General features: G+C 42.8%; 1 protein-coding gene across 6 annotated transcripts in view; it reads left to right on the top strand.

Annotated features, from left to right (window-relative positions):
• The window catches only part of ZBTB44 (zinc finger and BTB domain containing 44), a 45,759-nt gene that overhangs the window by 13,489 nt on the left and 16,531 nt on the right, over window positions 1–15,739 (top strand). For 5 of the 6 annotated variants that reach the window (XR_009279538.1, XM_058856880.1, XM_058856879.1 and 2 more), the window contains exon 2: window positions 12,797–13,866. Coding sequence is in view for 5 of the 6 variants with exons in the window: in XM_058856880.1 (XP_058712863.1) it covers window positions 12,849–13,866 (1,018 nt within the window). In the remaining variant the exon portion in view is untranslated. Of the gene's footprint in view, window positions 1–5,121; window positions 5,252–12,796; window positions 13,867–15,739 lie in introns of those variants that run through there. The other variant, XM_058856878.1, reaches the window with a different exon arrangement.

The following is a 15,739-nucleotide window of genomic DNA, read 5'->3' as shown; positions in this document are numbered from 1 at the left end:
ATCTAGGATTTTTGATAAAAATCCTATGGGCTTTTTCTTTTCTGCCCACTCCTGGGTCAGAACTCCTTGGGCTGTTTGTCTACTTACATCAACAAATAGCTGGAATTCTTTATTTGTGTCTGGCAAGGTTAGAACAGGAGCAGTTATAAGTGCAGTTTTCAATTCCTGAAACTTGCTTTCATCCTGTGTGGTCCATTTTACTCTATCTGTGTTTAATCTCTCATACAGAAATTTTACTTTTTCACTGTATCCTTCAATCCACTGTCTGCAATATCCCAGGAGCCCTAAAAATTGCCTGATTTGTCTTTTCGTTTTTGGGGCTGGGAGCACCAGAATCCCGGCCACTCTGTCAGGATCTAGCATCTTTTTCCCCTGAGAAATCCAATGTCCCAGATATTTTACCTCGGGTTCCGTGAACTGCAGTTTGGATTTTGATACTTTCAACCCCCTTTTTCCCCAGAAAATTCAATAATGAAATTGTACTTTTTCTGACCTTTTCCTCTATGGTTTCAGCAATTAATAAATCATCTACATATTGTAAGAGCTTTGTCCCTTTTTCTGGAATGAATTCAGTAAGTAATTGTTCCAATGCCTGTCCAAATAAATTGGGTGATTCCACAAACCCCTGTGGGAGGACCGTCCACCTTAACTGTTGATTTCTGTTCGTGTCAGGATCCTCCCACTGAAAGGCAAAGAAATTCCTACTCCCTTCATCCAAAGGACAAGTCCAGAATGCATCTTTTAGATCAATTACACTGTACCATACATCCTCAGGTGAGAGTCTGTTAAGTAAAGTATAAGGATTTGCCACCACCGGAAACCTGGTTCGGGTTTTAGTATTTACTGCCCTGAGATCCTGAACTAGTCGGAAGCTCCCATCCGTTTTCTTCACTGCCAGGATGGGGGTGTTATGTTGGGACATGCTGGGTTCGAGGGTACCCCCTCTAAGGAGGTCCTCAATTACTAATTTTAAACCTCTTCTCCCTTCTATCGGGATGGGATATTGTTTGATCCTTATCGGATCCTCTGGGTTTTCTATTTCAATTTTGATGGGGGTAATATCTAATTTCCCCACCTCCCCTTTCGAATGCCATACTTTGGGATCAATTTCCCTTTCATCTTTTGGAGTCAAATGGAATATCTTTATTACTAATTCAGAATTCTTTACAACAATGTTTATACCTAATGCAACAATCATGTCTCTTCCCAATAAATTGTAATCAGCTTCTTCTACTAATAATAAATTTCCTAAACATATCTTATTTTGAGACTCAATTTCCACATCTTTTATTACAGAAACTTTGAAGGGATCTCCTTTAGCACTAATTACAACTACTTTTTCTTTACTTGCCACGCATCCCCTGGGTAATTTCTGCAGGGTGCTTCTCTCAGCTCCCGTGTCAACCAAAAATTCTATTTCTTGGCGATGGGGACCTACTTTTAATTTTATCAAGGGCTCTTTTGCTGTTACCATTCCCATCTGAAAGAGCCCAAGACTTCTCTAATCTTCTTGAAATACTTGTTTATCTTTTAATTTCTGACGGCAGTTCCGCTGAATGTGTCCTACTTTCTTACAGTAAAAACATTCTGGGGAATCCTTCCGCGGGGCGGAGCCGTCCTTTTGAGACTCCTGCGGCTTTTTCGGCGCTGTTTTAAATTTGCCCTGTGCCTGTTCTTGTTTTTGAGCTTCCTTTACTGCGGCCACTAGTATTTTGGCCTGGAGTTTCTGTTTCTCATCCTCTCTCCTCATGTAAATTTTTTGAGCTTCCCTTAGAAGCTCTTGGAGACTTTTCTCTTGCCACCCTTCAATCTTTTCTAATTTCTTTCTAATATCCTCCCATGACTTTGCCCCAAATTGGTTTTTGAGCAAAACTTCCCCCACTGAAGGGCTAGGATCAGTCCCAGAATATATCTGCAGACTTTGCCTTAATCTCTCTAACCACTCAGTGGGTGATTCCTCTTTCCTTTGGCATTCCTCAAATACTTTGCTAATATTCTGTCCTCGGGGGACTGCTTCTCTTATTCTTCGTACAATCATATTCTTTAGATTCACCATGCTTCTCTTACCTTCTTCTGTCTGGCCGTTCCAGCTCGGGTTTACGCTAGGCCATTTTTGGCTGCCTGGCATCCCCTGTGGGTTACGCCGTTCTCAATCCCTGATACCAACTTGCTTAATCATCTCTCTCTCTTCCTGACTGAACAGCGATCTCAGGATAGCCATGAGATCTTCATACATATAAATACTACTTCCAAAACAAAATCATCTAACCTCTCAGCTACCTCAAACGGGTCATCTAACAATCGTCTCATCTCTTTCTTAAACGCTCGCACATCCCCTGAGTTTAGGGGTACATTCACAAACCCAATCACTCCTGGAGCGGTAGGCACCTCCCTGAGAGGGAACATTCTGTGCCTACTCTCATTCTCTTCCCATCTTTCACTCATCTGTCTAGACTTAAAACGAATCCTGCTTGCGGGGGGGGAATAGGGGTTTTTGAGAGTCTGGTCCTTTATTACTGATGTAAAGTCCGTTGCCACCAGGTTATTATGAAAGATTCCCCCTGTCAAATTTGAGGGACCTGGCTGTGGCAGCGGGACGGGCAATGGGGGATAAGGAGATCCCCGACCTTGCACTACCATGGATTCTGGAGAAGCGGCGGCGGCTGCGGTCCCCACAGGAGGAGCCAGAGGGGGGGGGCCACCGGAACCACTGCTGGCGCCGGCTCCCCTGTTCGCGATGTGTGTGCTTCACCTGGCTGTGCCGGCGAGCTCGTGGGAGCTGATGGCACCACTTGATCCACCACGGGAGGTCCTGCCGGCCCGTGGTACGGAGGGGGTAAATGATCAAGGGGCTCCCAGGTTTCTGTTTTTGTTTCGCTTTTTAGTTTCATTGGAAATAGCCCTACTCTGGCCTTTAGCCAGAGTTTGGCATATTCCTTCTCCTCAGAGTCTGAGGAAACCTTGCTCTCTACATAAGAGAGCAATTCATTACACGTTTACCTTTCAAACATTCCTAATATTGGCCAAATGAGATGGGGTCTCAGTTCCTGCCCACCCCAAACCTCGGCACAATAGTAGATCATTTTTGCCTTGGACTTCTTTTTCTCTCAGGGCAATTTTCTCAATATTTTAACAACTAACCTAAAAGGACTTTCTGGTGGGATGTCTAACAATTCCTTCGTTTCTATGGAAGGATTCTTCTTATCTACTGGCTTTTGTATTTTACTCTTTCTCTGTCCCATGGTGAAAAAGGGAGTCTTACCTGTTTCTCTGCGTTGTGTTTGTGTTTTGAGAGACAAAAGTCTGCTAATACTCACCTTCGCGGTTTGCTGTACCGGGGTCTTTCTTAGCGCTTTGATCTCTCCTCCGGACCTCTCCTTGGGCTCTGATTGCTAGAAGAGTTTACTCATTCCCGAGCTCTACTGGACGTCCTCTTCCTCTTCCAGCCCTTTGTGATCGGTTCCCCAGAGCACCCCTTTGGCCCCAGGCTTTACAAACGCGTAGAGAGAGCCCTCTCACACCGATTCGCTTCCTCTGTGGCCGGCCAATTCCCTCGCGGGAGGATGGAACCGCGGCTTTGGAGTCCGCTCTCGCTCCGTGATCAGATCACGTCTCACACACGCTTGCTCAATTACCAGCTCAACCTCGCAGTACTTACAGCAATTTTCTTGCGAGGATGTCTTTGTGCACAACTGACTTTTTATGAGCTACCAAGCTGCGGCTTCTCTTCCCGAGCTCTTCCTGGATCTGTATTTTCTCTTTTATTGTGGTTTTTACCTCAGCCTAAATTTGGTTCGGGTGTCGGAGTGAACTGCGGAGGTTCTCGGCTTCCCAGGCCGCTGAAATCAGCGGGGGTACCCCCCTGGATAGCGAGGTTCTCCCACAGTTTTTCCGATCCGAGTCACGGCACCAATCTGTTATAAATGCAAAGGCAATTTTGGGATAAAATCAAAGAGAAATTTATTAAAAAACAATAATAAACAGAAACAGCGATAAAAACCCACAATAAAAAGAACAGCGCAGCGCTGGGTGGACAGGGGTCTACACCAGAGGTATAGGTTTCCCAAATCCACGTCTGAGCATCCTCAGGATTGGGGTTTTATAGGATTTTTAAGTCTTCAGGCCAAAATTCCAGGCAAGTTCTATTTACCAAGTGTCCTTGATTGTCCAGTGAATGGATTTCCTGACCTAGAATGATGACATTATTTTGTGTCCGGCCAGAATCTCCTCTCATGCAAAGGAGACTCTGTGTATTGCAAAGTTAAGTTTTTCATGACAGGGTGGTGGAATCCGGGTTGGTGCCGATGGAAATCTTGGCGGAGTCTCCCCCTTTGTTTCCAGTGATTGTATCTCCAACACTAGTCTGACAGGTGGGGGATTCAGGACTCGCAGAGGATACTTTTTCTGAGGCTTGTCTTTGTCGACTTTGATTGTTTCACAACTGATGTCTGCAGAGACGTTGGTCAGGTCCGGAGTTGGGTTCCTCCCCCGAGCTAGTCCTTTTGTTGTCTTTGATGGCTCCCATCCTGCCTATTTTCCGAGTTAATGTCTCTTATCTGGGTGTTGGCTACAATCTTTTTTTTTCGGAGAAGAGCTCCCAGCCAGGTTTGGGAGGAGGATTTCTTTCTTTTTACATACACATCTTTGGTTTTTATTATTTTAACATATACATCTTATTTATATATCTTTTCGAATTTTTACTTACACATAATTTATTACAACTTCAATTCCAGCCCTGTGACATTTCTGCAGTTAATAATGTCCCGATTTATCTGTGTATTGGTTTCCCACTCTGGACCTGCTTCATGGCAGCTGGGAGTCCATCAGCTGCAGAGACCACAGCTCTCATTTACCTGAGACATAATGAGACATAACTGATGTGCAGTTCTTGCCACAAGAATTAAAAAGGGAGGATTGAAGTAGAATTAAACTCTCCTGCCAATTGAGATCAGACAGGAGAAAGTCTTGCAGGCCCCTTCCTGTAGGCCATATATAAGGGTTGATAAGGGACGTGAATAAGTCTAGAAGTGTCACTTTCATGAGGAAATGACAAGCCAGAGCTGCATGAGTCTGCTGCAAGTATGTGGCTGCTGGTGAAGTTAATGAATGTACCCTTGGAATCTGTAATTATTACAGTCAGGCAGACAAGTGCTTAATTCTGCCAGATGGGAGAGCTCTACTCTGAGTTCCAGGACATGCCTGGGGGTTTCACTCTGCAAAATCACTCTGGAAGATGCATCAGCCCAAATAGGTAAGTTCTGTGCCTTGTTTTGTTCCGTCACTGGGAAGTTTTTGAAGGTTTGTGGAGTCACTGTGACTTGGTTTGGATGCACAATTTCCATCCTGTGCCATGTCCCGGGCTCTCCTCTGCCAGCTCTAATTCTTCTCCTATCAGCCCACACAGGCTCTCTTTGATATCTCCTTTTACACTGTCAGAGCACAACTGCTGAAATTTTACATTCAATTTCTTAATTCCCATGCAAATGACTTAGTCAGGAAAACAAACAAAAATCCCTAAGACACATTGTGCTTCACCTTAAATGTAGAAAGAGCAACTCTGGAAAAATAGTCATGGTTTAACTAATGGTTTTCAGCTTTTTCTTTGCTGTGACCTCACAGTACAGGAGCAACAGCTCTGTGATATGTTTTGTGTTGGTTTTAATATTCCAAAATAATAATAGTAGACACATATATACCTCTTTTCCATCACAGTAGATGTTTTGAGGGTTTTTTTGACTTTTATATGCTCAGGCAGTCTTGTAACATGAGGAAGACTTTGGTCATCTCAGTTTGGAAACTGTAAACCTTTTCTTGGAGATTTATAGTTTTGAATGAGGACAACTGAGATACTTGGAATTAAGCAAATATTTCTGATTTGTTCTTGGTCTGTATTGCTTTAACAGCAGCTATTGTGCTTAACATCCATGGTGTAAAAATACAAAAATTCTGCTAAACCACAGAGGAACAGGAAGTACATGCTAAGGTGTTGGTTGTCCATCTTTTGGCAAGGGAAGTTAAATCAAGTGCCAGGAAGGTGTAGAAGTGGATTGCAAGGATGGTGCAGTGTCTGACCATATCTCACACCTTGCTGCTGGTAAGAATTAAAACAGAATGCCAAAATAGGAGAATTTTTTGCTCTCTTTTGTATGGGAATATGCATTGAGAAGTTAATTAGATAAACTTTTTTCAAAAAGCTTCCAGTGATTAAGACATTGTTAACCAAAAGCAGAGGCTGGTTTTGAGTGATAAATTGTAGGGGTGATAAGTGGCTGGGGGCCTTGGCACCTCCAAGAGGAGAGATGTCAGCTCCTGGATTCCACACTCAGCTGAAGTTCCACTCGTGCAAACCAGTCTAAGATAATCTGTGTTTGGTCTGTTGGTACTGTTCTCTTAAAATGTGTATGTAAATGTTTCCTAATTTTATCCTTTCAGAAGTGTTCTGTTGCAGCTGACATCCCATCTCCACTTACAATAAAACCATTTTGTAGAGCAAATTGATGGGTTTGGCACCCCGCTACTTCTCTCAATGCCTTCACCAGCCCTGAGAATTAAAATGCACCTCCTAGATTTGCATCATGCAAATGCATTTTTCCATGATCTGAGTCAGTTTTTTCCTATCCCCATGAAAGATTAATGTTTTCGATAGCAGTGACAGCGTGAGTCAGAGCTGTAACTGTGAGCTGGGGCTTTGCCATGGCCGCACACATCTGCGTTCTTCCTGTGGCATGGTACAGTCAAAACTTGTGTTTTCTATTATTACAGGGTTTAATATGGGGGGAAACTGAGGAAATCTGTTAGGAACACAAAACATTTATTTCGTGGACACTCTGGGCCTGCCTTTTTGCTGAGTAATTATTTTGGAAGAGGAGATGTTGGATGCTTTTCACCTTGTCCTTTGCAGATAAACACTGTTCCTGGTCTGTTGGAGGACTTAAAGAAATATATAAGGGCTTTTGTCCTTATCTCTTTCCTGCCCTGAAGAGGTTTACCTTGGTTGCTACCAAAAGTGGTGGTGGGCCCTATCACAGCTCAGGATTTCCAGATGTGCAAATCTTTTCAGTAATTTTTTGTGAAGAGTTGCAGTCTTGGTGCGTTGACTTTGTAAACCTCAGCTCTTACAGCACTCAAAAGAAACTCACCTCAATGTTTACAAATTCATTTAAAATTGGGGGATGAGAGTAGTTAATTGTCACAATGCACTTTGTGGGAGTGATAAACATTCAGAACCTCTGATAATTTGTGGGTTATTGGATCAGTTTGAACCCTGGCTGCTTCCTGATTGTGTTTTAGTGTCCCTCCACGGAGCTGGTCTGGCTCTGGAGTACTGCCTGCCACTTTTCAACAGCACCTTCTGCTGGGCTATACCTAAAATTTAGGAAGATCTAAATTCTAGAATTTGGAAAATCTCTTTGCCAGGAGTTTTTTAGAGGAAGAGATGGCTGCTTGTGAATTTACCCTTGTAGGATCTTTTGAAAGTGCTTTTGTAAAAATAAAATAAAAAATTAAGTGTGGAACAAAGGAACAGGCTGGAGGGTGAGTACAGAGCACCCAACAAATGCTCTCTGTGAGCAACACTAATGGTCATGAGTCAGTGGCCTCAAAGGCTCTGGCACATGAACTTGTCAACAGTGGTGTGCCAAAACCCCAGTCTTTACAAAATATATGGTCTGGTCAAGGGCAGTATTTTTGGAGTACACTGGGGAAGGACAGCACACTCTTTATGTGCCTTCTGCTGTGAAGGGGAGTATTAACTGTTAACAGTAAATAGGTGGGTTGTAGTATTTCAGTTTGTGAGGTGGAATTGTTCTTCCGTTCCAGCTCCCAAGGGGAGTTCTCTGGAGTTACTTACATCAGCCCCTCTTGGCTGGGCAGACAGAGATCCTCCCAGGGGACTGACCCATGTGCAGCATGAGCCCTGCTCAAGAACAGAACACCTCCAAACTCTTGAAAACAGAAAGTGCCTGAAAATAGTCCTCTTCTGAGAGGAAGAAGAAGGGAGGAAAGGGACATAGGGGCAGAATCAGTGTCCTGGGATATTTCAGTGAAATGGTTTGGAGAGTCAGAGTCTGGTTCCTGAGGTGAGAGACCAGCACTGGGTGCTCCCAGCTGTTTGCAGGCTGTGGCATCTCCTCACTCCCACTACAGGCTGGAGTTTGGCATCTCAGGTTTAACACAACGGTGTTTATGCAGTAGCTCCTTAACACTGGCTCCTTTGTGCACTCACAGTTTGGAATCTGCTGTCCTGGAGGAAATTGAAGTTCTCAAGCCCAGGGTCATTTTCCTGGTCCACTCACCCACTGCAGCCAAAGGTTACAGGTTTGCATTCCAGAGATTCCAGAGCTCCAAAGTGGATGCTCCACACTGACATCATTTTGAGCACAGAAACCTCATGTTTGCCTCTTTTACATGAATACTGCCAGGCTTGCCAGTGCTGGGTTGAGGTCAAACTAGGTTTACTAAGCTGAGTTAAAATATGATTTAAAATAAAGTTTAGAAAGTGCTGCAGATTGGTTTAAAACTGGAATGGTGTGGTAGCTCTGGCCAGCAGTTTTGTGAAGTGAACCAGAGCAAGATTCATAGTGGAGATAGTTCCTTTTATTAGGCCAGCTGCTGTTGGGGAAACAGATGTGTGTTTAGATAGAAATAGAAATAGCAGACTTGAAGTTTGTTCTGATTTAAGCAGTTGTTCTGATTCGATTATGAACTTAATTATACTTAATTATACTTACCAGTTAATTTGAGGGAGTGAGGAGTGCTGGTTCCTGTGTACTGCGGCGAGATGACAGAGATAAAATGCTTCAGGTCACATGTTTATCCCCGTGGAAGATTTACCTGTGTCTGGACTACTGCTGTGGGTGGAATGCTGCTCTAACCAGTCTACATTAAAAAAAAATAATAATATAAAAAAACAACCAATGATCTGATTTACACCATGGGCTCACAGTTGGATGAATGTATCTGAGGGGTTCTCACCAGGGTGGGAATTTCCTAATCGTTTTGAGGACTTATGTGGCAAAGAAGTGGTATGAAGTGTGTTGGTTTCAGTGTTCAGAAAAAGTTGGTGTTTTCATGCTGTAAATTGCCACAGGTCAGGATACAGAGGTTAAAGGTAGGACAGTGGTTTTGTGGTGCTAAAAATGATGTTTGTTTTGCAATGATGTGCCTAAGTGAGAAACTGAATGCAAACAGCTGCCTGAGTTTGATTCACTGACTCTAAAATGTGATTATAGATACCATGTTTCAAACCCAATGATTTGAGCCATAACATTAAGCAGCAGGTGAATAAGGAGCTAAATTTTGTGTACATGGAAGTAGATATTGCATAAGCAATATTTTTCAACTCCAATATAGTTTCTTTTCCATTCACAGTTTCATTACATTATAACATTACACTTACAGTGTACAGTTTCATCTTTGCTGTTTCTAAGATCAGAAACTCGACACCTGTTTAATCCCAAAACAGTGTCTGTGCCATGGTAGCTGTTGCTAAAACCTGCATTTCAGTAGCCTTGAAACAGTGAGAATGAGCTGAGTTACTCCAAACTGCTCAAAGGTCAGGTCTTCATTAGTGCTCCTAGGAGTAAAAAAAAACCCAACTGATTTTCAAATTAATTGTACAAACCCTTTGGTACAGTAGCACTTCCCTTCAGACTGCTTTTGGCCAACAGTGGACAAAATAGTCCTTACTCTCGAAACCCTGAAGTGCTCACATTTGAAATCTCATCTTGTTCAGGGATGTGTGCTGTGAAGGTGATTCCTCACATATTTCCAAGGCAGGAATGCATACTGGAAAAACCATTCTCTCCAGCTGTAAATGTCTGTGGCAGAGTTAAATACAGCCCATTAAATATGGACTGAAGTGTCCCACTGTGAATATTTTTAAAACTTGTGAAAGTGACTTTGAATTTTGCTGTATTTCCCTAGAGGTTTGAAATGTGTCGTGGGCCAGGGTGGAAGTGTGTGCCCGGGGATTGGAAGGAGAAGCCCTCCTCTGTGATACCATCCCTGGTCCCTGCCTAGGGAATGCCCGATGGTTTGTGGCTCCAAACTTAACAGCTTTTCCAGCTCCAGCCCACTTAGCACTTAGTTTAGGTGTGCACCTTGATGTTCCCACCCCAGCATTCCCAAGGGTGTGGGTATATTTAGTTCTTGGATGTGGATCCTGCGCCTTATGGTCCAAGAGCTGCTGTCAGGGACTGCCTCAGAGTGGGAAATAAGACCTGACAAAGTGTTACTTTGAAATGGTGATGATCCAGGGATGATGGACTTGTGCTGGAGCTGTAATGTAGCAGCCCTTTACCCTCTCAGGTCACTGTGAATTGAGTGCAGCTATAAAAATGCCTTCTGCCACTGAAAGATTAGAAAGAGGGTTGAACCATTGTATAACCTGGCTGTGCTTTAGCACGCTCATCTTTTCACGTTGAAAGTATTTTCATACTGCTTAAATTACCATCTAAATACATTTGATGTTTTTACTACATCATTATCTGTAAGGAGCTGATACTGTTCCCCCTCCTCAACCTGACCCTTTGGATTTTCCTGAAAATACCACGTGTGTGGATGCCCCTTGTTCACACTGAGACCTGGGTGGGAGCCACTTGTTAGAATGGAGGTGTCAGTGCAATGAGGCCAAAAGTCACTTTACAGAAGTGATTTAACAGAGCAATATCCCACATTTGTGGCAGGAACACTGCTCCTCTAATAAATTTAAATCAATTTATTGCACATCACTGACTTCCACTGTTTTATTTTCAATTCTGTAACCAGATCAAGGTCAAGGAAGCAAAATATGAAAGGAGAAGGGGAAAGGAAGCCAGAAGAGGGGAGAGGTGGCAGGAGGGAGGGGCAGGACAAGGAATGGTTTAGAGCAGGGCAGCAGAATTGAGCTCTCACTTTGGGACCAGAGGGCTGAGCATTCCTTGTTCAGAAGAACCGAGAGGAAAATGGGCTTGTCTTTTGGGCCTGTAGGAACTGGGAGGATTGCTTTGAGATTTTTCTCCTTGTTTATAACCATGTATTGGTACTATTTCTAAATACCAAATTATTCTGTGGCTTGTCCTTGTGAGCGTATTGTTCTTGTACGAGCTGCAGAACAGAAGTACTTGAGGACTTCTGATGTGCCAAGGAACAGCTGCAACGACCAGGATTTCAGCAGGAAGGGTATCCAAAGGCCATTTTTGAATATGCTGCTACAAGATTTTGCTGTATTGTGTTGGTCTGAGATCAATGAAATATGCTTTTCATTTGATTCATGCTAAAGAACAAACAGTCTGGGTATTCAGATGCCTCTTGAGGTCAATCCATTCTCTTTCAGTGAAGGGAATGTTTTGCTTGTGCTTAACTTCTTCCTCTAAACCAGTGTGAAATTTCATTTTAAACCCAAATGACTCTAATAATTTCCACCAGACTTTATATATAATTATCAGGTGTTAGTTAATCTGTTCTCTTGAACAGTTAGTGTTCCTCTGTCTGTAAGGGTTTGAGTATCAAAAGTGAAAACCCAGGAACAAGAAGCAGCCAAGTGTGAGTGTCTGTAGAACCAGGTGGGCTGTGACAGCTGCTCTTTCAATGTGTCACATTTGGGGTAAGTTGTTCCACACTTGCAGTTGCTCTGTGAAGCTCCACGTGAGCCATTTGCAAGCATGGAATGTTTTTTTTACATGGAAGGGAAAGAAGGATGGTGTGCAGAACTGGCTGACTCCAGGAACAAATCAAACACAATAATGTTGATGTTTAACCAGTGAGATAGTTCTAGATCTTGTAAATTGTATGAGGCACGTACAACACAGAAAACTTCCGTGGAGGCTTGGAAGGAGCTTAAGCAGGTGAAACTCTGTGATTTATGTTTCATTTACAGTGAAATGGTTCTGAAATCCAGGGGTCAAACACCCCATTCTCATCAGGACCTTGCATAAAAAACATGTATTTGCTCCCATATGGAGAGAACTGGTCCCCGAGAAGGCAGGTTTGTGTTTTTCAGAAGCATGAAGTTGTCCTTGTTTTATTTATCACATAAATAAAATCAGTTTATGTGTATTTGATTTAAACTTAAACTTTCCTTTGAGGTTTATATTGCATTGTGTTTGTGGTGGAATTTTCAATAACTTCTCATCCTAGTTGAAAACTATTAAAAGCAGCTTTAAGTAATCAATACCTGCACTACAGCAGGGAATCAGACCTATTGGCAACTGTTGTTTAATGTTTACTGGTTTGAACTCTGGCCTCTGAAAATTCATGCTGTAATTTCTCTAAAGCTTTTCTGGTATTAAATACTTTCCCTTGGAGATCTGCTTATTCCTGCACCCTTCTTGTTGATTCAAGCTGACTTTTCTGCTTAAAAAAAAACCTTCAATAGTTTGTTAGGTTTAAGAACTGTGAACAATAGTTTTCTGGACCCAGAAAATAAAAATACAGATTTCTACACAGATAACAGTTTTAAAAATGCTTTATTTTTAGTATTAAAAACATTTTTCTGAACTGTGTTGGGAATTTGGTTTTGAGTGGGCATAGCAGGAATGTGGAGAGAGAGAGAGAGGGAGCAATAACCCTGTAGGTTTAGGGAGATACAGATACATGGAAGATGGTAGGGATTCATTGCAAATAATTTAAGCTGTGATTATGAAAATTACAAGTAATTGCATTTCTGTAGAGTTAGTCCCTTGCACAGTCTGGATCTTAGAGGAACGTGGCCTTAGAGGATTCAGATGAATTCTCTTCTTACAGAGTCTTACAATCACGAATCCACTTGACTTTTTGCTTTCAGAGATGAAAATGACAGTTTTCCTCTTTATTTCAGGATACCTTTGATCTGTCATATGTGGGAAGAACATTAAGAGAACCGTCTAAAAATGGGTGTTAAAACATTCACTCATAACTCCCCTGCTCACAGTCAGGAGATGCTGGGGAAGCTGAACATGCTCCGGAATGACGGCCACTTCTGCGACATCACCATCCGCGTCCAGGACAAGATCTTCAGGGCACACAAGGTGGTTCTGGCAGCCTGCAGCGACTTCTTCCGCTCCAAACTCGTTGGCCAAGCAGAGGACGAGAGCAAGAGCGTGTTGGACCTGCACCACGTGACGGTGACGGGGTTCATCCCTCTGCTGGAGTACGCGTACACAGCGACGCTGTCCATTAACACCGAGAACATCATCGACGTGCTCGCCGCCGCCAGCTACATGCAGATGTTCAGCGTGGCCAGCACGTGCTCGGAATTCATGAAGTCCAGCATTTTATGGAATACACCCAACAGCCAGCAGGAGAAGGTGCTGGATGCAGGACAGGAGAACAGTGCAAACTGCAATTTCACCTCCCGGGATGGCAGCCTGTCTCCCGTCTCCTCCGAGTGCAGCGTGGTGGAGAGAACCATTCCCGTGTGCCGGGAGTCTCGGAGAAAGCGCAAGAGCTACATCGTCATGTCTCCTGAGAGCCCCCTCAAGTGTAACACACAAACCAGCTCCCCACAAGTGCTCAATCCTTCAACTTCCTACCCAGAGTCCAGAAATCAGCCCGTGGACTCGTCCTTAGCTTTTCCCTGGACTTTTCCTTTTGGAATTGATCGAAGACTTCAGTCAGAAAAGGTGAAGCAGGCGGAGAACTCTAGGACTTTGGAAATGCCTGGGCCCTCCGAGTCCACCAGGAGGATGGGGGATTATGTGACTTGTGAGAGCACCAAAGCCAGTTCTCCCCTGGTGATCGAGGAGGACGTGCGTGTCAAGGTGGAGCGGCTGAGTGACGAGGAGGTTCACGAGGAGGTGTCGCAGCCTGTGAGCGCATCCCAGAGCTCCCTGAGTGACCAGCAGACGGTCCCAGGGAGCGAGCAAGTGCAGGAGGATCTCCTGATCAGCCCTCAGTCTTCATCTATAGGTATGACCATTTCTGCAGTTACATATCCCAGCTGGCACGTGAGCACTGGGGATTTTATTGGGGGAAATCTGCCTCATGCATTTTCATGCTTTACTTTTGTGAAACTCCCTTTCTTCCCCCTTGAAATGTTACACATAAACTCAGAGTTCTTTAAATAACTTTGCAGAAGGCAGCTGAGAATGGTGAGCCTGTGGTAGCCCTCTTTATTCAGCAGAGGTTGATAACTCCTTTTTACCTCTAGCTGCCTGACTGGGGAAACTTAATTCTGCTTTCATTAGTGCCAAAAGGCACGATCTCAGCTGAGCTGCAGCATCAGATTTGAAAAGCTTGTGCCTGTAACCACAAAGGGTTAGAATAGTACTTTGCCTCAGACATCAAATCTCGTCTAATCGTGACAGAGAGCCTTTGTAAGAGGATTTGCAAAATAAGTGGTGAAACACTGTCATCTTAATGCCCCAGACAAAAATAAAACCACACAGTCATAATATTGAGAATCTTTCCATTTCTGTGGGATTTGATTCTCAAGTTGCTTCATCAAATGCTGCTGGTTGCTGAGAGAAATCTTTTTTCCATGACAGACAATTTGAAACCAGTTTTGGGTTCTTATAGCAGGCTGTTCTTTATTAAGAGCTAATACTTAAAGGTTACTGGAACAATCCCTTTTTTCCTCTGAGCAGAATGCATTGAATGGCTTTTAGTAAATCAGAAGATAGAGCTTTTTCAACATTTCTAGTTTAATTATCAAAATCTTGCCCAAGTCAGCTATTTTACTCTCAAGTGGCTCGACCTGTGCTCAGCAGAGTTTTACTGAAAGATTTTTAATAACGCCTGTTCTGTTTGAAGACCGTAAGAATGGCAAATGGACTGCTCTGCTTCATTCAAATAACCTGAGTGTGAAAGGCTGCCCCCAGTAATGAAATGAATAAACTACAACAAAGTAAAGAGTTGTAGCCTTGTAGTCTGCATTATTTGTTTGGTTTGGTCAGTGCAACACTGTGACTTCTCTGGAGAAAGTGAGATCAGGCTGACCCTCAGAGGAGCAGTACACATTCAATGCCAAATTATTCAGGCAATACCCACTAAAAAGAAATGAAAATATTTCCCATTTATGCCATCCCTTGCTGTTGGATTGTTCTCCAGTTTGTATATCTCACGTGTTGATATTTTAGATTATAATGCTTTTTTCAAATGATGTTTTCTTTATTGGAGACAAGGATGTTTACCTTTGCTGAGGAGCAGACTTAATGTCTTATGTTTAAATCTTTAAATGTAGTTTGCCAAAGTAGTACATAAATTAAAAACTAAAAGAAACTATTTGTTTGCTGGGGAGCCACCAGGAAAAGTGGTCCTCGTTCAAAAACAAGTTTTGTTTGATTCAGTTTTTAACTCATTGCAGTCAGAACTGGAAGACTTTGCTGGGGCCATGTGATAAGAGATGCAAATTGTTTCATCAAAGTAATTATATCATCACAGTCAAAACAGAACAAGAAGCAATAATGATTAGGGAAAGTTAAAAATAGCATATTGAGTGATATATATCATAAATATAGATATATATAAATAAATATCACACCAAGGCAGCTTAAAGAACAAACTGGGTGTAAACTCCAGGCCACAGATGAGTTTTGTGTGCATGGGGTGGAGAATCTCAGGCTTTAGTGATTATAATTTTTAAACTTAAATATCTGTCATTGCTGTTAGTACAGCATGTTCTGCCTTAAAACAGCTGCAGAGAGAAGGAAAATGTGCCAGGGCCAAATCTTTAAAGTACAAATCTGCTCTTTGTCTTTGAATGTGTTTGAATTAATATTTAGTGGTCTTGGCATAATAACCATCCTCAGAATGGCTTTTATTCATGTTTTGCTATAAAGGG

The sequence above is a fragment of the Poecile atricapillus genome, chromosome 25, assembly GCF_030490865.1.
Source record: "Poecile atricapillus isolate bPoeAtr1 chromosome 25, bPoeAtr1.hap1, whole genome shotgun sequence".
Lineage (NCBI taxonomy): Eukaryota > Metazoa > Chordata > Aves > Passeriformes > Paridae > Poecile > Poecile atricapillus.
The sequence above is the reverse complement of the archived record's forward strand: the minus strand, read 5'-3'. Positions and strand labels throughout refer to the sequence as shown.